This window comes from Lissotriton vulgaris, chromosome 8 (assembly GCF_964263255.1).
Source record: "Lissotriton vulgaris chromosome 8, aLisVul1.2, whole genome shotgun sequence".
Lineage (NCBI taxonomy): Eukaryota > Metazoa > Chordata > Amphibia > Caudata > Salamandridae > Lissotriton > Lissotriton vulgaris.
The window spans coordinates 305,358,059-305,381,091 of NC_141696.1; the positions used below are offsets into that span (position 1 = coordinate 305,358,059).

Here is a 23,033-nt window from a genome sequence, read left to right on the forward strand (position 1 = left end):
CACGGGACCACGTCTGGGCATTCCACTGCCACTTAGGGCAATATATGAAACACACAAAGGGTGATGGGAGGCTGCTTGCAATAAGTCTATTCACTGGTAATAGCTTGGGATACCACCCAAACTTATCATTTTGCTCATTATGCCACCTCAGTTTTGACCCACCCATATGCAAATCAGTCTTGACCCCGCTTCAAATGGGAACAGTCAAGCCCAAATTCAGGGGAATAGAGAACCAGTTAGCACAATTTGCAAGTCTCTGCGATGAGTGAGAACAATGAATCTTGAGGATAAAATAGAGACTGCTTCTTCTCAGTCGATGCAGTCTGAGAAAGATTAAGCTAATTTTTGAACAGCAGGAACAATTGGAGAATCATTCAAGATGGTCAAACCTCAGAATTGTTGAGGTCCCAGCAGTAAAGGAAGACGATGTGGGTCCAATTGCTTATGTTCGATCGCTGCTAAGGTTGTATATCCTCCCTATGTCTTTACAGGATTTTACTATGATGAGGGTACACAGAGTGCCTTCACATATTGACATATTTACAACAAGGGGTGGTGAGGGACAGAGTCTCTGAATTAGGCAGAAAGCTCTCACCCAGTCAAGAGATCAGGGCTAGATCCAACACCGTTTTTTAGCTCACTGCACCATCCCAGTTTCAGAACCTGGCTGTATGCAAATTAGTCTGTTCCTGTCCCAGTGCATGATGGGAACAGGGCAAACCAAACTACAAAAGCCAATTCTTACACTGGGAAGGAAACAAGCTCCCGGGGACCGGTTTCTGGCATTACAGCCGTCTTCGGCCCGGTTTGCTTGAATCCTGATGGTGCAATGAGCAAGGGTCTCACATCTGAGAATACCCTTCCACGCTTAGGGTGGACAAAAATATTTACAACAAGGGGTGGTGAGGGACAGAGTCTCTGAATTAAGCAGAAAGCTCTCACCCAGTCAAGAGATCAGGGCTAGATCCAACACCGTTTTTTAGCTCACTGCACCATCCCAGTTTCAGAACCTGGCTGTATGCAAATTAGTCTGTTCCTGTCCCAGTGCATGATGGGAACAGGGCAAACCAAACTACAAAAGCCAATTCTTACACTGGGAAGGAAACAAGCTCCCGGGGACCGGTTTCTGGCATTACAGCCGTCTTCGGCCCGGTTTGCTTGAATCCTGATGGTGCAATGAGCAAGGGTCTCACATCTGAGAATACCCTTCCACGCTTAGGGTGGACAAAAATATTTACAACAAGGGGTGGTGAGGGACAGAGTCTCTGAATTAAGCAGAAAGCTCTCACCCAGTCAAGAGATCAGGGCTAGATCCAACACCGTTTTTTAGCTCACTGCACCATCCCAGTTTCAGAACCTGGCTGTATGCAAATTAGTCTGTTCCTGTCCCAGTGCATATTGACAAACATAATGCTAAATATCCTTGTACTATTTTGGTGAACTTTGCACACTATTGGATCAAAGAGAAAATCTTGACTGAAGCCACCAAGAAGAAATCTTTTGCTACAGAAAATGAATTCACCTTACAATTGTTCTCCAATATGACTTTTGAACCAGCTCAGTTTTGGAGGTAATTTGAGAGAATGATTGTGTTCTTCCAGATGGCAGAGGCCCGTACTATGATAGTCCAAAAGGCAAAGTTGAAAGTCTTGCATAAAGGTTGTTTTCATCTGTTTTCTCAGGCAGAAGGCAAAGGCCTGTTTACCAGAGATAAAAACAAGAATCCCCTTCAGTTTGAGCTACGTGGGGCATGGGTTTCACATGTTGGTACTCTGTTTTGAATACAGCCAATATTTTTTTTAAGGTGATCGATGGAGTGGGTCACCGGGAGCTGAGTAGGTAGCTGGGATTTCTGCCCGAATCGGGTATTCACACCAATCTGTCATGGTGCTAGCTGCCCAAGGGCATAGGAGAGGGTGCTGGGAGTGGGAGGAAGGGTGGTTCTGCTGCTATGGCTAGGGGTAGAAGGATGGGTTGGGTGTGATGGGTGGTTGGGTTTGCATTTAGAAAAAGGAGGTACAGAAGATAGGTTTTGAAAAAAACCTAACTCAAAAGGAGTCAAATGCAGTTAGCATATTGGCTACACAGGGTGAAGAATGACAATCATTTGAGAGCTGTTTGGGCTGATGAGTTGCACAATTTCTATACATTTTATAAGGTTTGCACTTTTGGATGGGTACCAGTTGGGAAAGTGGTGGAGTTTTGGGTGTTGCTGTTTGTTGCTGCTATAATAGGATGCAATTAGGCCTATAAATGTTTAAAATATTGTAGTTATCGGAGTGTGGGTTAATGGTATTTATTGTCCAGGGTTAGTTTACACTTTGGTGCGACTTTTTGTGGCTTTGCAAATAGGCGATGTGAAGGCAAACAGGATTAAGTCATGGGGTAATGCCAATATGGGTTTAGTGATAATAAGGAGGGCACGGTGAAAGTGTTTTCATTTCTTGTTAATGGGCTGAATAATTGGGGGGAAAAGGCAGGAAATAGAAATCAGGCATAAGGAGCATAATTCAACAGAAATCTTTTTACAAGAGACTCATATCCCCTCCTATAAGTTTAATGAGTTTGATATGTTAAAAGCTTTGCCTTGGTTTAAATGTTTCTCCTCCAGGGGTGCAGCACATAGAGAGGTGGCAATTTATATTAACAAAAAGTTTGATGCAGACATACATTCATGGCATGCTGATATGGGAGGTCGATGGAGTAGGGTCAATGTTTCAATGCGTTTTGTACAATTCACTTAAGTAAATCTCTATGCCCCAGTCCAGGATGACCCAGATCTGCTTTTTAGGCTATTCTGATCATTAGCCACAGTGGGAGTGGGGAAATATTACAGGAGGGGATTTTAATTGTGTGCAAGAGCTTGGGCTGGATAATAAGTCAAGTAATAGGAAGCAACAAAAACCTAGGACAGCAAAAGTCCTTGGGGAGTTTATAAGAATGTATGGATTAGTTGACCCATGGAGAATGACATTCCCCAAAAGAAATAAATTAAGTTGCTTCTCTGACAAATACAAAACTGCAACCTGTATCTTTTTCTTTTTAACCCTATCTACAGTTACATTTAAATACTTAAATATGACAAATTGATTTTCTGACCATTCTGCTTTAGAGCTCGATATAATTAGGAGAGATTAGCTGCTCAAACAAAGATAGGTTTTTAAAAAAAATGTACTTTGAGAATGAGAGCTGTATTGGAGCAAACAAGTCGAAATTGAACTTTGTATTAGAAAAATAAGGTTGCAGCCTCTAATAGAATAGTATGGGATTCCATGAAAGCTTCTGTCCTTTTTTTTTATATAGAGCGATATAGTCCTTGTTTTAAGGGATTGAAAGTGTATAGACCTCAATTGGTGAGCTGAAACAACGATCAATATAAGGACACTTTGAGGTTGGAATCAGAGGGGAAAAGAAAAGCACTAGAAGAAGTAAAACTGGCTCTCCAGGAACATTACAAGAATTATGTACAAACCTCTACATATCTGCAAAAGATATATGAAGAGAGTAAATGTGCAGGGAAGCTTTTGGCACGTCAGACTCCGAAGCAGAGTGTTATCATCTCCTTGAGAGGCCCCAGACGGGGCTACAATATAGGTCTATGGTTGAAATTGATAATATATTTCTTGAACATTTTAAGAATATTTATATTATCTCCCATAAGGAAGATAAGGAGGAATTGATCAGTTTCTTGGATGGTCGTTCTCTTCCAAAAATAATTAAGGTGGAACAGAACTCTAAGGATGCCCCCATCTCCTTACAAGAATTGGTGGAGGTGGTAAAAGGTTTACTAGCGGACAAGGTTGGGTGCTTTGGTGGATTTCCCTCTGTGTTTTATAAACTATTTGCTTACGTTTTAAATCGCCACTTGTTGGAAGTTTCAAACTACATTTTAAAAGGTGGCACGCCTACTCTGCCTTCAATTTATGGAGTGTGGTTTGCTTCCCCAAAAAAGGAAAAGATCCTACAGACTTAAATTCTTATCAGCCCTTTACACTTTTACACTTGTGGACTAAAAGATTATTATGAATATGATGGTGAATAGATTCAATAATTTAGCACCTAAATTGGTCCAGGAGGACCAGAATGGTGTTAGTGCAGGACTACAGCTCAGTGTAAATACAAATTATTTAATTGAAGCTTTGGATAGGTTTGCTACAAATCGGGTCCTGGCAGTGCCATTTTTGCTGGACACAGAAAAAGCATTCAGTCTCACTGTCTGGACAACCCTTCTTTGTATTTTAGAAAGATTTGGCTTCTCTGCCCAAGCCACAGGGTTTATTAAAAATAAGTATTATAATACTGAAGCCAACCTAATTATAAAAGCAACTGAGATGGGTGCATTTAAAGCCTGACAGGGAACTAGACAGGTTGCTCCCCTTTCGCCGGTACTTTTTGCTTTTTTTAAATAAACCTCTTGCTCAAGCTATTTGGATTGATAGAACTATCCAGGCGCCGATAGCCCTTGATGGCAAAAATTAAATTTTTATGCTGATTATATTAAGTTAATATTGAGCCCCAAGAAGAAAGTGCAGGAGAAAGTGTTCATCCCTACATTTCATGTTTGGGGGGAGGGGCAAAGGGATTAAATCCAAGACCAAAGCTATTTTCAGCAACTGTCCAAAAGGAAAGTTGCTGCCAGATTCGGTGTGTGTGCATACCCAACCAAAACATTTGTATTTGGTTTTTTTTCCTGAATACATCAGAGAACTATATGATATACATTATAATTCTCTTTTAAACAAAATCAAAGGACTGGTAACTAGGTGAATATAACTCAAGTTACAGCTTTTAGGGAGAGAAGCTATAATAAACATTGTGGTTCACCTCTTGTTTCATTTCTTATTTGCTGCCGCCCCATGAGTATTATATTCCTGGTTTTTAGGTTGGTTGACTATGTTTTTGTCCTTTTTATGGGCAAAACCATTCAAGATTAGCACTAGACACTTTACATAGAAGTTTGGAGAAAGGAGGTTTGGCTTTGCCTACGTAAAGTCATATTATTTTGAACAATACATTGTTAGGTTGCTGGAAATCTGCACTTTGCGTAGCTTTTTTCAGAATGATCTGATAGATTGATGGAAAATCAAATCTTAAATCCTTTAAGATTAACTAAATGCCCCCAAAAAATGACATTAGATATTGCTACGGTTTTTAAAAAGAAAGATACAATTTTACAAAAAGTAGGATCTTCCCTATGTAAACTCAGAAGTGTATTTGAAATAAATTATGTGGAACAGGGAGCCACAATGGATTCCGCGACTGTCATTAGATGGAAGATTAATGATTTTGTGAAATTATCAGATTGTTTGGGTGAATGACAAATGGAAAAATTGGGAAGTGATATAGTGGGTAATTCAAGATAGTAAAAAGTGGCTATAGTGGTCCAATAGAGTTATTCATGTTTTTTTACTGTATACGGATCCAAAAGAAATATTGGACAGGATGGCGCTACTTGGGAATACAATGAATTGCCGCCAGAGGAACAAGAATTTTGTAACAGATATTTGCAGTCAATTAGGGGGGGGGCTGGAGATTTAGCCGGATTTCCGCCAAATGACTAAGAGAAGCGGGCATAGTATCAAATAATGTGGAAAATTAATTTTTAATTTTAAATTAAGCAGGAAAAATGTTCACAAAATGTCCCAAAAAAATGTTTAAGTGGCTTATCTATACGTCTCTCGACTCCTTAATAAAATAAATAAGGAGTGTCCCAATATGTGCTTTTGATATTATATTATTTGGAACTGTAGTAACCAGCTCCAGGTCCAAATTCCTGAAAACCCAATGTTAGTGTTTTAAGGATACTGTCCTATGGCAGGTGCCACTATAAGTAAGTAAGTAAATATTTATTGTACAAGTTAATAAAAACCTTTAAAAAAAGGAGATTGCTCAAGTCCAAACAAATAAGGCATCAATAATTAATTTTTATTTCAACGTTTGTGGCAAGATCACAGCTCCTTCAGAATTGGAAGTTGAAGCTAGTTCCTAGTTTCGTTGACTGACTTAGTAAAATGCAGAAGCGAAGGGAAAGAGAAAGTGTTTTTGCCTGAATGGGCTCCTGAAGAAAATTCTTAAAACCATGGGCTCTTTTTTTTTTAGAAAGCTAAGAGAATTGGATGTGGGAATTTGAGGGGTGAGAGGGGATGGGATTTGATTAAATGTATTTATAGAAGGGTTTTTTAATTCTTTTTTCGCCATCCTGTAGTTTTCAGCACTGGTCATTTTTCCTGTTGGAATACGTTTATTGTATGTAGAGGGTGGATTTTGTAATGGGCCTCAGATTGAATAAAAGATTAAAAAAAACAGGTTTATGACTTTATTCAGAATTGTAACCTTCCTTCCTTGGATAGCTATGGTTCTTTAGAGAATGTAGGGGGGTGAATCACTGTAGATAAGTGCCAACACTAATGGCCTCATTACAATGTTTGTCGGAATGGTTTCGGACTGACTCGGGTTCGGGGAGACCGACCGACTACAATGTTTCCGAACACTGTTCAGTCGGACTCCCATTGACTTCAACGGGAGGCTGAGTTCCGACCAACAACATTGAAGAAAGAGGTGGGTGTGGAAAACCTTGCAATCTGTGGCAGGCACCCCATGTTGCCTGCCACACTGTGCATGGTTGGAAAGAGGGGATCCATGGGTACCGCCATGGGCCCCAACTGGAGGCCTCTGGTTGAAAGAGGGCCTTATACAGGCCCCCAAGCTCGGTTTCCAACAGCCGATCTGTGTCGGACAGACCGAGTAGGGACGTCTGTCGTAATCAGACATCGTAATCGGTCGGTCGGATATGCGGCCTGTAGACCTCTACATTTCTGCTCCGACCGATTAAGACTCTCCGAATGCCAGTCGGAACAGAGTCAGGATTACCGACCGACAACCTTTGATTGTAATCGGTTGGTCGGTAATGTTTCCGAGTTGGTCGGAAACTTGGCTTCCAAAAAAGCTTCTGTCAAACCAAAGGCCATTCGGAGCCTTTCCGACCAACACTTTAATAGAGCCCTAAATGTTTGCATGTACCAGTTTCAAATCCTAGACAAATTACCTTGTAGACTACTAGACCAACTTAGGGGTAATGTATTGTATATTTAAAAGTAGGGTTCTTTCCTTTGAAAAGGCATATTTTGACAAATATGCCTGCAGGGTTAACGTTCCAGGACTTGGGCTACTCAGGTAGGCCTGAAGTGTAATTTTCCCTGGTCACTGTAGTGAATGGCACAACATGTGCCTAAGCCATGGATGGCTTACCTTTTCCATGCCACTGGCCAATTTACTGCACTATAAACCTGGTATATCATCCACAAGTCGGTGCTACAGAATATTTTGGTGGCACCACTTCAAAAATACAAATATAGTGCACTGAGATTGTGAAGCATGCATCCTTCAGGTATATTTTCACCATGCAATCACCAAGAAGGAGCATATCCTTTAGTAGATGGCGACCCACCATCTTGAAATGGCAGTAAACAAGCCACTTGTTGAATGTTTCAAGTTTATCACCAGTAGCAGACTTATGTCTTTCTTTTCTACCACAAAAGGTTTGTTGAGCAACCCATGTAGCTATGAAGTAGAAGGGACAATGGCTTCCTTGAATAAAAGAGTTTACCTCCGAGTGATCAAGAGGCAGTCCGCTTCTGGGAAGGAAATGGGCTTTGATATTTTCCTTTGTACCGTAGTTCTGTAAATCTATCTGAAACCCTGAACCTGAATGACCCTAGCATCTCCTGTTACTCCCTCCATATGCTAAGGAATTAGCCTGAATGCCCCCCAATCTTGATTGAGAAGAATGCATTTTCCTGACCTGAGGTTCCACCGGGGTAATTGTCAGCACCACAACAGGTTCCACTCCGCTGCAGCAATGACCACCTCTGGTCAGAAAAAACCCTCCAAATCTGGTCCTGGTATGGATACTGGCTGTTTCCTTGGTTCCTGTGGTCGGATGGAGAATAGGGATAAGCAGAAGAGCTCCCCTCCCTGCCTTTATTGGCCTGTCAAAAACCTGTTTGGCAAACACCTTTTTCATAGATTGCTGGGATTTTTCCAGAGACTAAAAGGTGGTGACAAACGTCCCCAACTCTCTTCTAAATAGCTGCCAAAGAGACTTCCATCCACCACTGCTCCCGCTTCCAATGTGGCTAGTTCTCCTTACTTTGGGTCAATCGTGATAAGCAAGGAATGCGGTCTTCTCAGTTGAAGGAGCAAAAGTAGCATTCAATCAAAAGCAGATAGCCCTTTGAGCCCAAACAGATAGGATTTCAGATAAAAAGAGATTGCTGGTGTCTTTCTTCCTCTCAGATATCCAAGAGCTTATTTTGGCTAGCCTTCCAAGAACAAGCAATCACCTTATTGGGGTCTTTGATCAACGTTGTTATGAAAGTGGCCATCTTGCCATTCATTTCAGACGTCAGAGCGACCTTTCTGACCAACGATTGTCTTGGGCATTCTGGTCATAGGTGGCCCCTCATTTCTTTATACTTGAACTTGCAAATTCAATTACCCACACACTGAGTTACGTAGACTACTGGAACCCACTCTGCTGACTGAGGATGGTAAATGTTTCCCAAGTCTCGCATTCCTTCCTGTTCTACTGACCCTGCAGCTCCTGTATTAAAAGGAGAGTCGAATCTGGTCAGAAGTGGGATAGAGAAAGCGTGAGCCATGAAGAGCAATCATCTCTGCAATCACAGCTTCCCTATTAGTGCCGATGTAGAACCGCATTCAATGGTCGAGAGAGAGAATGGCCATCCAGGTTTTTTAGTTTCGTTTTTTAGTTAACATGGTGGGCCGAAGGACAGTGTTAGGAAGAGCAGCGCGTCACCTGTACAAGGAGAGATCAATAAATGTGAGATTACAAAAATGGCTAGTAGGCAGCACAAAGGAAAAACTGAAGTCTCACTAGCGGACCGGATGACAATTCAGAGTGAAAAGGACAATAATAACAGAATTCTCAAAACGTGTGTTAATTACATTCAAATAACAATCACAGCTACACTAAGAACTTTTCCAAGGAAGAACACTTATCAGGCTGCTGAGCAGTGTAGAAGGAGGAAGTGCTGTTTCTTGGGAATGTTGTTATGTGGTGACCACTGTACCTGACTGGTGGACAAATTCTGCACAGACAGAAATATGGACAACAATATGTTCTACCAAAAACTATTACATATAACTCTTTACACACAACAGAAAAACGGCTCCAGGATTTCCATCAACTGCCCGTGGTAGCCAGTGTCATCATCTGGAAGTCCAGATTTTCCAGCTACAACACCTCATAGACCATAAGAGTGCCTCCGTGGGTTGCGAGGTATACCCTGCAGACAGCAGGAAAGTATTAGACCACTGGTGTAGATAGTAAATGCCTGTAATCCTATGTGTAAGGCAGTCAACAGAAAGTATTCCAAAGTGCAGTGCAAAAAAGTGTGTGATACTTAAAAAGGATATGGAGGCAAACAAACCCCTTTATTCCAGCTTTGCTTTCAAACCTATTAAAAAGTGCAGGAACAGCTTATACCAAATATGCCGCTGCTTGTGATCGATCGGTCTACTAGTTTCAGCCAAATTGGGCCTTTTGCTCTGGCTTTCTTCAGGACCTTATCTGCTATAAGCTACTGCAAATTGGTGAAAAACATATACACAGAAAGTAAAAGTTGATATAATCAAATACCCCTAAACAGGCAGGTTGGAATCCACACCTGTCCTGTGCAAGGTGATAGCCTCGCCTCACCTGGTAATCACTCAGGTATTAGGAGACCCCGCCCTTTCCGTCGGTGCCTCGGTCACGACCCACTTGTGTTTGTTAAGAGTATTTGATTGGGGATTGAATCTGTAGGTGGTCGGTAAACATTTCCCTGCGACCCTCGTTCTCTAGTAGAAATGTGTTTATTACTATTGTTGTTGTCCTCTGCCTTAATGTTATTACCTGTTAGTTGACCTGCTTTGCTAAATTTAAGGTAAGCATAATCTGAGCCTCTGTGTCTTTAATAGAATTGAAATTTTCCTTCACGATAGCAAGGACATTTTACATTATCAACCTAAAAAAATGATAGTTAAACTGAGGAGGTAGATCAAGAATAAACCTCGAGCAACTTTTATTCATCAAATTAAAACATTCAAAAAGTACCACACTATTTGGCAAGACCAATACAGATAATTAAGACTAATTTTTGATATTCTCAAACCTCATATTCCCCGCTCAGAGACAAAAATTCTCACACCCCTTGCAAACAATGAAAGATAAGGCTGTTCACTCTACTTTGCATCATTGTTTACAAAACTGATCTTCTGCTCTTTTCTTGGCACCCCTTGCCTTGCATTTTACTCCCTTCCCACTTGGGTTATAACCTTCATAGCAACAAATAAATCACTATCGTCCATAAGAAATCCATCCGCATCTCAACCAGCTCAGACGTCAATCTCGCCAACTCTGAACACCTTCACTTCCAGATCCACATCGACCCCAAGACCACACTCAGAGGCACCCTCCTTTACAGGCCACCAGGACCCCGCGCACAATTTAGTGAAGACATCACGGACTTCATCACTCCACACGCGCTCCCCTCCGAGGATTACATCCTTTTGGGAGACCTCAACTTTCACCTTGAAAAGAACAACGACCGCAACACCTCCACCCTTTTGGACAACCTCGCCAACCTCGGACTTAAACAACTTGTCACTACCCCCACTCACATCGCAGGTCACACACTCGACTCTATCTTCACCTCCAGCAAACATGTCTCCTTCAGCCACACCTCAGCTCTCCTTTGGACTGACCACAGCTGCGTTCACTTTACCTACAACAAGCCCACATCCAACAACCACCCCCAACCCACTCTGCAAAGAAACTGGAACAAAATCACCATCGACCAGATCTCCTCATCGCTTCTTCAAACCCCCCCAGCCCACTCCTCAGTCCCAGACCAAGCAGCCACCAACCTCACCCAATGGTTATCCAACAGCGCCGACATCCTAGCACCACTGAAAAAACGACAAAACAAACTAGGCAGCAAGAAGGCCTCCTGGTTCAACGATGATCTTAAGAAATCCAAGAAACTCTGGCGCTCCCTTGAGAAGGCCTGGAAAAAAGACCCAACCACCAGCACCAAGGACGCCTTCAAAAACGCCACCCGCATACACCACCAATTGATCCGGAATGCCAAAAAAGCCGCTTTCAAGGACCGACTAGATAACAACGCCCATAACAGCAAGGAATTATTCAACATCGTCAAGGAATTTACCAACCCCTCAGCCAACTCCAACGACATCACCCCTTCTCAAGCCCTCTGCGACTCCCTAGCCTCATTCTTCCACAACAAAATTGCAGACATCCACAACAGCTTCGACAACCGACCCAAAGACCAACCCACCCCAACCCCCTGCAGGACCCCCACTCCCCCTGAACACCCTCAATGACTGGAAGCCAATCTCCACTGAGGACACCATCCGTCTGATGAACTCTATCCACTCAGGATCCCCCACAGACCCATGCCCTCACCACATCTTTAACAAAGCAGACTCCATTATAGCACCGCACCTCCGAGACGTCATCAACTGCTCCCTCAACTCCGCAACCTTCCCGGAAAGCTGGAAACATGCCGAACTCAGCGCCCTCCTGAAGAAACCCACAGCTGACCCCACCGAACTCAAAAACTACCGCCCTATCTCACTCCTTCCATTCCCGGCCAAAGTCATCGAGAAAGCTGTCAACAGCCAGCTCGCCGCATTCCTCGAAACCAACAAATCCCTCGACTCCTCACAATCCGGCTTCCGAGCCAAGCACAGCACTGAAACCGCACTCATCGCAGCAACAGACGGCATTCGAACTCTACTGGACAATGGAGACACAGTCGCCCTCATCCTCCTCGACCTCTCCGTAGCCTTCAACACGGTCTGTCATAGCACCCTTTCACAACGCCTCAGAAACGTCGGAATCCAAGGAAAAGCACTGGAATGGATCACCTCGTTCCTCACCGGAAGAACCCAGAGAGTCCGCCTTCCACCATTCAAGTCAGAGGCCACTGAAGTCATCTGCGGCGTACCACAAGGATCTTCACTCAGCCCCACCCTCTTCAACGTATACATGAGCCCCCTCGAGGTCATCGCACGCCAACACAACCTCAACATCATCTCCTACGCCGACGACACTCAACTGATCCTATCACTCACCAGAGACCCTAACACTGCCAAAACCAACCTGCATGAAGGAATAAAAGAAGTAGCCGAATGGATGAAGCACAGCCGTCTGAAACTGAACTCAGACAAAACAGAAGTCCTCATCCTAGGCACCTCCCCCTCCGCCTGGGATGACTCTTGGTGGCCAGAGGCCCTTGGAAAAGCACCCATCCCGACGGACCACGCACGGAACCTGGGCGTCATCCTGGATTCCTCACTCTCGATGAACAGACAAGTCAACGCCGTTTCTTCATCTTGCTTCAACATTCTTCGCATGCTCAAAAAAAAACATTCCGCTGGATCCCCACCGAAACTAGAAAAACAGTCACCCACGCTCTGGTCACGAGCCGACTGGACTACGGAAACACCCTCTACGCCGGTACCACCGCAAAACTCCAGAAAATACTCCAACGCATCCAGAACGCTTCAGCCAGGCTCATATTAGACATCCCGCGTAAAGAACACATCTCTGGTCACCTGAAAAACCTCCACTGGCTCCCCGTCAATAAGAGGATTACTTTCCGGCTCCTAACCCACGCACACAAAGCACTCTACGAAATCGGACCCGAATGCCTCAACACACGACTGTCCTTCTACACCCCCTCCCGCCAGCTACGATCCTCCAACCAAGCCCTTGCCACTGTACCTCGCATCAACAAAACCACCATGGGAGGTAGATCCTTCTCCTACCTGGAAGCTAAAACCTGGAACTCACTTCCCACTCACCTTCGCCTTACTCAGAACCACCTAGCATTCAGAAAGCAACTCAAAACGTGGATATTTGACAAGTAATTCCCCACCCTTCTCCAAGCGCCTTGAGACCCTCTGGGTATGTAGCGCGCTATATAAATTTATTGACTTGACTTGACTATCTTCTGGCAGTGATAACGAGTCTAAAAGCAAAACAGGTAAAAGAGAAAAAAATATAGGGTTGAATAACAATCCCAGAACTTCTAGAGGTAAATTACTTTATGCCTGTGCTGGATGGCAAGGCACTCAAAACAGCAGGACAGCCCAGTTACAAAAGTATCAGCTAGTCCATAAGGCCTATAAAACGATGGTTACCTCCAGGATTCGTTTCGGATCATCTAGGCCGTAAATATTCAGGGATAATAAATAAACTGTGCCTGGGAGACAGACACAATAAAAATCATCTCGAGCCTCCAGGCCGAGCTCTTTTCCACAGTTGTGATATTCACTCTTGCCTCTCTCTGGCAAAACGAAATAATTAACAATATTCCGCTGCGCCTGGAAAGGAAGTCCCATGTGCACATAAATCACAGATAACTACAAGAAGCATACAATGTCCAATAACGCTTACCTATGAAGTTAAGGTATCCCTCGCCGCCGAGCGCGTGAGTGATGAGACGGATCATTTTATGAAGCTGGATCCCGCGATCGATAACGGGAGTAAAAGGAGACAGCATGCTCATGTTTGTGTACATCTCTGCATCCATCAGCCAGAATGCCAATGTCTTATCCCCGACAAGGGCCTGCACAAAAAAAAACAAAGAGGCGCATTAGCTCCCGGGGTACAGAAGTTGCACTGGCTGTCACTCGTTGCTAATACTGCTAACGAGGACAGCAGGTCTGGGATAAATTGTTAAGCTAAGTCCACGTCTCTTAAAGGAATACGAATCCTTAAAACGTCCTACAATTACTTTATTTGTAGAAAAGGGTAGAGATAAAGGAGAACAGGCATGTACAAATCGAAATTGACCAGGTAGGTCTGAAAATAGTTAGCATTTAATAAGCGTGCTCATGCGAAAACGAGAAAAACTATTTTCTTCTTTCAAGATGCCGATGGCGCGAACATCTGGCCTTTCCTGCATCACATTAATAAAGTATGCGCTGTTCAAGCGAAGCCTCCTGCGGCTTGGTTTACCAGCAGACTTGATTTTTAGGCCCCATCATCTTTTTATACAAAATAAAGGCACACAAAACTGTCAGAATCGCACAGGGAACTTCCATTGATGTAATCTTCGCAGGAAAAAGCAGAGGACTATGCATAAATGACCTTTATCTGCTTTGCTCCATTTTGTCTGCTTTCCTTGTTCATTTGTCAGTATCACTGGCTGGCATATTCCACATCACCTTAACAAACAATCATGTTTTTAATAAGGCAGTTGACATTATTACAAGACCCAGCCAGCCTGGTGTACTTGCACCAGGAGCCAGATGCCTTACAGGGCCCTCGGAAGTCTGATTCCTTCTGTATTTTACTAACTATGCACAGGGTCGCTTGTTGCCTCGTTAGGAGTTTGGCGGTCCACGAACCGCCAGAGTGGCTGAGGCGCTGCAGTATTCAGACTGCCCTATTACAACCAGGGCAGTCAGGGAGCCCTGGGACCACTGTTGCCGCCAGGGCTCAGAGATCCCTGGCGGTCATGCCGCGGTCTTAAGGCCACAATATGCTTGGCGGTGCCACTACGGGTCAACAAGCGTATTATTAGTTTCCTCACCACCACACTTTTCATGGCAGTGCGACCATCATGAAAAGTGGGACAGTGAGGAAATAAACCATGGGTTGCATGCAGGGCGGGCACATGTTGTGCCCCCCTTGTGTGCATGCACCCGAGTACCTGCAGGGCATGGACTGCAGCAGTACTGATTTTGACATTACCATTGTGGCACCACTGTATGAACGCCAAAGAACTGGCTGCCAGTCAGGAAAAAAAAACTCCTAATCTGGCAGGCGGTTCAACCAAGGGTTTGGCGGTGCTGGAGTGGGGCAGTCCTGGTCTTGCTCTCACACGTCCAAATCTCGTAATGCTGCCCTTAGTCAGTTAGATTTGGGGTAGGGACTGCGGTGGGGTGCAGAGATTTCCCAACCATTACTGCCTCAGTCCCTTGGTAGCTTGGCATGAAAAGTCAGGCTTATTTCGGAGGCCATATGTAAAGTGTTTGCACAATACCCACATTAATACAGTGAAAACAATACAAAAGGACACCACACCAGTTTGAGAAAAATAGTCAATATTTATTTGTGTAAAACAAGACCAAAATGATAACAATCCAAAAGGGCATCCATCACCACCCCCTTTTGTACCGCTTTTGGCCGCCATAAGTGTGGCAGGGTATGCTCAGACGGGAGTCCCTTTCTCACTTTGCCACTGGATTCAAGCAAGCCGGGCTGAAGGAGGCTGGAATGCCAGAAACCGGTCCTCGGAAGATTGTTTCCGGTCCAGGGAAGACATGGCTTGGCAGTTCGGGCTGGACTGTTCCCATGAGGCACAGGGTCAGACTGATTTGCATATAGCCATGTCTGAACTGGGGTGGCAGAGTGGGCTAAAGAACGGTGATGGATTAAACCCAGATCTTTTGACTGGGTGTGAGTGTTTGATTGATTCAGATGCTTCGTCCATCACCACCCCCTTTTGTACCGCTTTTGGCCGCCATAAGTGTTGCAGGGTATGCTCAGACGTGAGTCCCTTGCTCACTTTGCCACTGGATTCAAGCAAGCCGGGCTGAAGACGGCTGGAATGCCAGAAACCGGTCCTCGGAAGCTTGTTTCCGGTCCAGGGAAGACATGGCTTGGCAGTTCGGGCTGGACTGTTGCCATGAGGCACAGGGTGAGACTGATTTGCATATAGCCATGTCTGAACTGGGGTGGCAGAGTGGGCTAAAGAAAGGTGATGGATTAAACCCAGATCTTTTGACTGGGTGTGAGTGTTTGATTGATTCAGATGCTCCGTCCATCACCACCCCCTTTTGTACCACTTTTAAAAGTGGCATTTTCAAACACACAATTTAAAAATCATCTGTACTAAAGGATGCATTTTTAAAAATGCGAGTTCAGAAACCTGAAACTCCAGCTTTCTATCATCTTCCGAAGGGACTCTGCACTTGAAAAGATGTTTCCAGGCAGACTCCATGTTAACCTATGGAAAAGATAGCCTTGCACTAGTGAAAATGAATTGCACAGTATTTCACTAGCAGGACGTGTAAAAACACCCCTCCACATGTCCTACCTTTTAAATACAATGCACTATGCCCAGGGGCTGTTTTGGGCCTACATTAGGGGTGCCTTACATGTAGAAAAAGGGAAGATTAGGGCCTGGCAAGTGGGAGCACTTGCCAGGTCGACATGGCAGTTTAAAACTGTGCACACAGGCACTTCAGTGGCAGGTCTGAGACACATTTGAAAGGTTACTGGTGTGGGTGTGATAATCAGTGCTGCAGGCCCTTTCATAGCATTTGACTAAAATGGCCTGGGCACACCTGTGCACATCACTAAAGACTTACTAGTATATCAAATATGCCAATCATGGAAATGGCAATCAATAACTCAATTTACAGAGGGAGCACTTGCACTTTATTGCTGATCAGCAGTGGTAAAGTGCGCAGAGACAATAAACTAGCATACAATACCGTAAAAAACAGGAATCAGAAAGCAAAAATACCGTGGAAACATGCCAAAGGATGCCAGGCCTAACACATGTCCCCACCACTTGATAGTATGGAGAACTACCCACCCTCCTGGGAGTACTCTTCACTAAGTTAAAAGAACCTGAACAGACTATTCGAGTTGGCATGTTGTGTGCCAGGGTGGTGTTCCACCTTGAAGTAAATTCCTTGTAGGGAGGTGGGCCACCTCAACAGTTTTGGGTTCTCAACCCTCATCTGCATCAACCATCGGAGGGTACTGTGGTCTGTCTGCACCCGGAAGTGAGTCCGAAACAAGTAGGGTCCTTGCTTCTTCAGCACCGGTTCCATAGCAAAAGCTTCCCTTTCAATTGTGCTCCACCTCTATTCTCTGGGAAGTAGACTCATGCTAAGAAGACAACAGGTTGGTCTGGGTCCTCTTTGTTAAGCTGTGATAGCACCACTCCCACACCATGCTCTGAATCATCTGTCTGCACCACAAATTCCTTGGAGAAGCCAGGGGCCAGTAGCACAGGAGCCATGCACATGGCCTTCTTCAGGGTATCAAAAGCAGTTTGGCATGTCTCAGTCCAGATCATCTGTCTAGGCTGCTTCCCGGAAGTCCGCTCTTAGGGGAGCCACAATGGTGCTATACCCCTGACAAATCTCCTGTAGTATCCCTCGAGACCTAAGAAGGCTCACAACTCAGTCTGGGTCTTGGGGGATGCCTAAGCCAGAATGGTGTCAATCTGGAGTTGTACGAGTCCCACCCGCCCCCTTAAGTACATCACTGACCCTTGCCCTATCTGGATACCGAGGCCTGTGGCTTGCAGCACCTTCAACACTTCCCAGAGGTGGAGCAAGTAGTCCTCCCAACTCGAGCTGAAGACCGCAATGTCATCTAGGTAGGCGACATTGAAGTCTTCAATCCCAGCCAAGACTTGATTGACCAACCGCTGGAAGGTGGCAGGGAAGTTCTTTAACCCCAAGGGTATAACTCTGAACTAGGAGTGCCCCGCCCGAATTAAGAACACCAACCTCTTTAGCCACATCAGTTAAAAAAATCTGCTAGTACCCTAGGTGTTTTTTTTGTTGTTGTGGAGTTTTTTATAACGCAAACTAGACCCGAAGGTATCCGAGCGCTTTACATAAGCATTAGTTACATTACAGAAGGACACATTCAGTTTTTGTGAGGCACGGGAAGGTTGCGTGATTTGCCCAGAATCACAGAATGTTGAGGGTCTATGCCGAGACTGGAACCAGGTTCCCCAGCTCCGAGGTTGACCACCCTAGCCATTAGGCCACATTCTCTCCCAAATCAAAACGTGCTGCGGAACGTGGCAGCTCCCAACCGATTAATGAGCTCATCAACTTCGGGAATGGGGTGGGCGTCAGTCCTGGTTATGGCGTGGAGCCCACGGTAGTCCACACAGATCTGCAGTTCTGGTGTGGCACCATGCGCAGCAGCCTTAAATAGCAAAATCACTAGGCTGGACCAAGGACTGCTGGAGGGCTCAAATACCCCTAAAGCTAACATCTTGGATACTTCATCCTAGATGCTGGCCTTCACTCTGGCAGCTAACCTACACATGTTGTGTTTTACAGGTAGGCTGCCCAAAGTGTCCACATCATGCATACATAGGTGGATGACTCCTGGGCTGAGTGAGAATAGAGTAGAAAACTGTCCCAGTTGAGCTCAAGCCGAGGACCGGTACCGAACTAGGCATACAGCTGGGTGAGATCTTTAGTTCAAGAACACCTTCACGCTGACCGGTCCTGTGTGAAGCAAGCCGACTTCCCTAATTGGACGCAGCCTGGCAGTACGCACGGACAGTACACTTCACACTTGAGGAGCAGCTACTCTGCCCTCCCCATTTTGTTAGGATAGGGAATCCCATCCTTACCTCACTCAGGGGGCTCCCCTGCCCTGAAGAAAGTCTCGGACCTTCACGGCCACAGAGGACTGAAACATGTTGGCACTAGGGTCATAGGACCATAACATCCTGATAAGACTCATTTGTATAAATACAATTTATACAGTATTTTATCCTCCCAGATAGACCCCATAATAAAGGGAAACCGGGGATCTATCTAGGTGATTTTATTTATCTTATGTAAAAGCCCCCACCTCAAATATATCAGAAGAGCTTCCCAACACTGTGGTTGAGCCCACCCCGACTTGTAGGGGTCGGGGTGACCTGATGATGAAGCATGACACCACTAGGGTGTGTGAGGGTAATATAAACAAGATTAGTGTATTTCCCCAAATAAACTTGGTTGCATTAGATACAACCATATAGTTATACCACCCGAATAGCTCCTTCTTCTCTTCCTTATAGATCGCGGGTAAAATTTTCTACACTTCACTCAATTGACCTACCTGTGGTCCACTGGAGTATTTTTTTCGTGTTGTACCAGGTTGAAACTCAACCAGAGTGGTATTCTGGTCATACCAGCATTTCATGTCTTCCTGGCTTGCTTCTAGGTTCGTATGAGCGAGTTTCCTAAAGTGGGCAGTCGGACTTCTAAAGCCCAGCATGTAACGGAATAGATCCTGGGGTGGCGTCCAAGGTGCTAGCTCCCAGCCTTATTTCACTAAACTGGTCCTGTCACAGGGTGCCCATACAGCAGCTCAAAGGGGCTAATGCCAAGCCACTTCTGTATTACCTCCTTGTAGGCAAAGAGAAGGCATGGTAAGAAGACATCCCACTTATGCCTCGTGGAGTCTGACAGACCCCCAATCTTGCCTTTCAGGGTTCAGTTAATTCTCTCAACCAACCCATTACTTCCGGGTACTGGGTGGCATGGTCCACAAAGACCAGGATGTACCTATTGCCCATGGATGTTTTAGGGTCCAGAGGCCCCACTAAGTCAATGACCACCCGCTCGAAAGGGGTGCTCACGACAAGGAATGGTTGCAGTGGAGCTAACATCTCTGCACTCTCATTTGGCAATTCTGTCTGGACCTAAAAAAAGGTATCAGAATCTTTTCTTATTTGGGGCATGTACAAGTGGGTGACAAGTCTGTCAAAGGTCTTGCCCTGCCCCAAATGTGCAGCCAGAGGCACATCATGTGCCAAACCCATTAGGAAGATTCTGAACCTCAGGGGTACCACCAGCACACGGGCTCCCCAGGCTCAGGAACCTTAGGCTCGCTATACCGGAGACCATTATCCCAGTAGAACAAGTGAGACTTGGACTCAGAGCCAGCTGCTTGGTCTTCGGCCTGCTGCCCAAGACCCACAAGAGTAGGCACTCAATCAATAAAGCTTTATTCAATTTTAGGTAATAAAACCATAAAAGCATATACATATAAAAACAAATTCATCTAAAAAACATCTATATACATTGGTCTGCTTTATCACAATAATAATTTCGGCAATTACTATCCATCATATAAATCAAGCTAACAAACACCCAGTCCCCAAAATTCAAAGATTATTTGCTTTCCTATTTTTCATCACATTCTTTAAAAACCCTGCCATAGAGCTGATACAATAGAAACTGTCCAATATCTGCAAGTAGATGAAGGCAGGCCGACATTGTCTCCATTTTCCCCTTTTTAGTAATGGTTTTAACACCTTTGTCGCACGGACAGTGGCATAGTTGTCTTGACCAATCATTAATGTTTGGATATGAAACCAGATGATGAAGTGTGCCAAATCTAAATCTGGTCAGCAGATATCTTTCGTATCCGCTCAATACATATTGCAGGTAAGGTTGCATACTACATGTAGATATGATCTGCTGATGACTAATCACAGTTGATTTATTCAAGGCAAGGGCTAGCCTGTTATCATCTAAGTGTGCTATGATAATCCCTTTAAAATCTTTGCGTGTAATAACCTGTAGGGAATCAGGCATAGAAAAATATTCAGGGTGGCCGATGTCGTACATGAAATCTTCCACGTATTTTAGCCATGGAATTTTACGGGTGTTGTCTAGCTTCATAGCATCCCTAATGATTTCCCTATTTAATGTAGCGTTCTCCGTGGTCCAAATTCTGTGCCATAAGAGAACTGGCTGGGCCCTAATCAAGTCAGAGATGTATGTAACTCTCAGCTCAGAATGGCAGTTAAATACAGGTGCACTATTTGGGACGCTCAATAAAGACCTCAAAAAGGCGTTTTCGGTACGCTGAATTGGGGTACAATCTTGAAAGCCCCAAATTCCTGCCCCTTAAAGGGCTATACTCACACATTTAGAGCGGTAAATCCTCAGCATAATTACTAAAGGCCAATTCCCCAGCTTTTTAGAGAAGTTGAAAAGGGCTGCTATAGACTTCATATATAAAAGGTTCCTTGCCTTGACCGCTGGTGCCCAAGACCCTGTCCTCTCCAAGAGAACGCCCAAACAGTTGAACAAATTAGTGGTTCCAACTTCACTTCCCCCTGCGTGAAATTTTCTTTGAATATTTTTGGTTGAACCACAGGACATAATAAAACTTTTCTTGGCGTTTAATCTTAGGCCAAGCCTATCCATAAAAGAGGAGTAATAGGAAAGAGCCCTCTGTAATCCAATTTGACTGCGAGCCATAAGGACCGCATCATCGGTGTAGAGAAGGGATACAATTGGAAGAGAGTTTACATAAGGCGGGTACCTGGTGTGTGGCACCAACTCCTGCTCTAAAGCATTAGTATACAAAGAGAACAGGAGTGGTGCCAACACACATCCCTGCCTCACGCCTTGTTCAACCTTAAAAGTAGCAGTACACTCTCCCATACTACCATAGCAGACTTTAGCCCTAGCTCCGGTATAGAGATACTTAAAAAATTGAATTAAAACAGGGTTGAACCTTTAGTCCTTCCAGCACTCCCCATAACTTTTCATGAACACCACATCAAAGGCTGCTGAAAGATCAACAAAGTCCAAATAAAACTGCTCAGATTTTGCCTTGGTATATTTACTGATTGAAATACTTGCATTTAAAGTCTGCTCGTTTGTGCCTAGGCCCGACCAAAAACCATATTGGACGTCGCTTAGGATGTCATTTTCTTCTGTCCATCCCTGCAGAAGGTCTAAAATGATACTGCCTGCCACCTTCATCAAAGAATTAAACAAAGAGATCGGACGGTAGCAGGCAGGGTCATTTCGGTCTCCCTTTTTAAAAATAGGAACAATTATTGATTCAAACTAAGTTTTAATGAATCCTTTCTCGCAACATCCACGTAAAACTCTTGTTAAAAAAGGACCCCAGATCTCCAAATTTGCTTTATAGAGGTCTATGGGTATCCCATCGGGGCCGGCCCTCTTTCTGCCCACGCAGAACTCCTTCCAGGTGGGACCCCCTTCTTGCCTCCTACCGGACCGTGGGAACTTCTGGAGTGGGTTTCCCGTGCCCCTAACCCTTCCTCTTTGCAGGCACCTAGGCCACGGTTTCAGGATCCAGGTCCTTCTGATCGCCCTTTCTGGCTGTCATGGACCGTGTGGTCACACACACCCACATAGGCAACTCCAACATCTCCAAGTGTGACCTGAGCTCCTTGTCCTTCCACAATGACGGCTCCAGATTGTTGCTCAGCAGACAATCAACAGGCATGGCGGGATTCACATCTACCCTCAAGGAATCCGAGACACCCCCCACTCAAAAGGAACCTGCGTCACCTTACACTGCCGCCCGTTGTCCACTGCATTTACTTGGTGGAACACACCAGGGACTACCTGCTACTCAGGCACCAAGTGACACCAGGCGGTGGTCACCCTGTCTTCAGTATCTAGAGCCTCTACCCACTGTCTGTCTGTTGATGGTCATCCATTGCTTGCATTTCTTAGTGTTATCCAACACTAGACTTCTTTGGACCATCTCACTGTCCACTAGTGAGACAAGGGTCATCTGTTGGGGCCCCACACCCACCTGTGAACAATTCTTGCCCAAGCGCTACACTAGCCAACACCTTAGACTGCCCACCGTTGGGTGGCAGTGCCCGATTGGGACACTTAGTATCCTCCTTAAGGTGCCCCACCTGGTCACAAGCAAAACATTTGCAGGGTTCTATCTCTACAAGCTGTCCTAAAAAGACCCAAAGTTTCCTGTCTCCTGGGTGGTAGGAATCTTTACCCTTGGTACTAGATTGAGGCACTTGTGGGAACTCCTTTTGTTTACTCTTGTCCACCCACTCTGTTGGGCACCTGTGGCGAAGTCTCCCCCATATACCTTCTTGTGAACCCTGGTACTCAGCCAGAGGTTCACCGCCACAGCAAACCTCCTGGGGTCATTCAGCTTACTTTCAGTCAAGTAGTGCCACAGCTCTGCAAAAGGCAGATTAGACAAGTGCTTCGACACAATCAAATTGTACAGCCCTTGAAAATCTCCAGCATTATTGAACTTCACTCAACCATCCAGCGATCTGCAAAAGAATCCACACATTCTAATCAGGTCTCTGAATCAGTTTTCTTACTCCCTCTAAACAAATCCCTGTACTTGTAAGAATAGAGACCATACCTAGTGAGAAAGGCTTCCTTGATGCCAGTGTAGGCCAGGTTATACCCCTTACACAAAACCA

At 44.9% G+C, this 23,033-nt stretch overlaps 1 protein-coding gene across 1 annotated transcript in view; it reads right to left on the bottom strand.

The window, feature by feature from the left end:
* Positions 1 to 23,033, bottom strand: part of GBE1 (1,4-alpha-glucan branching enzyme 1) — a 594,445-nt gene that overhangs the window by 200,888 nt on the left and 370,524 nt on the right. Inside the window, exon 10 of the mRNA XM_086934076.1 lies at positions 13,487 to 13,658. Coding sequence (XP_086790202.1) covers positions 13,487 to 13,658 — 172 coding nt within the window. The remainder of the gene's footprint in view (positions 1 to 13,486; positions 13,659 to 23,033) is intronic.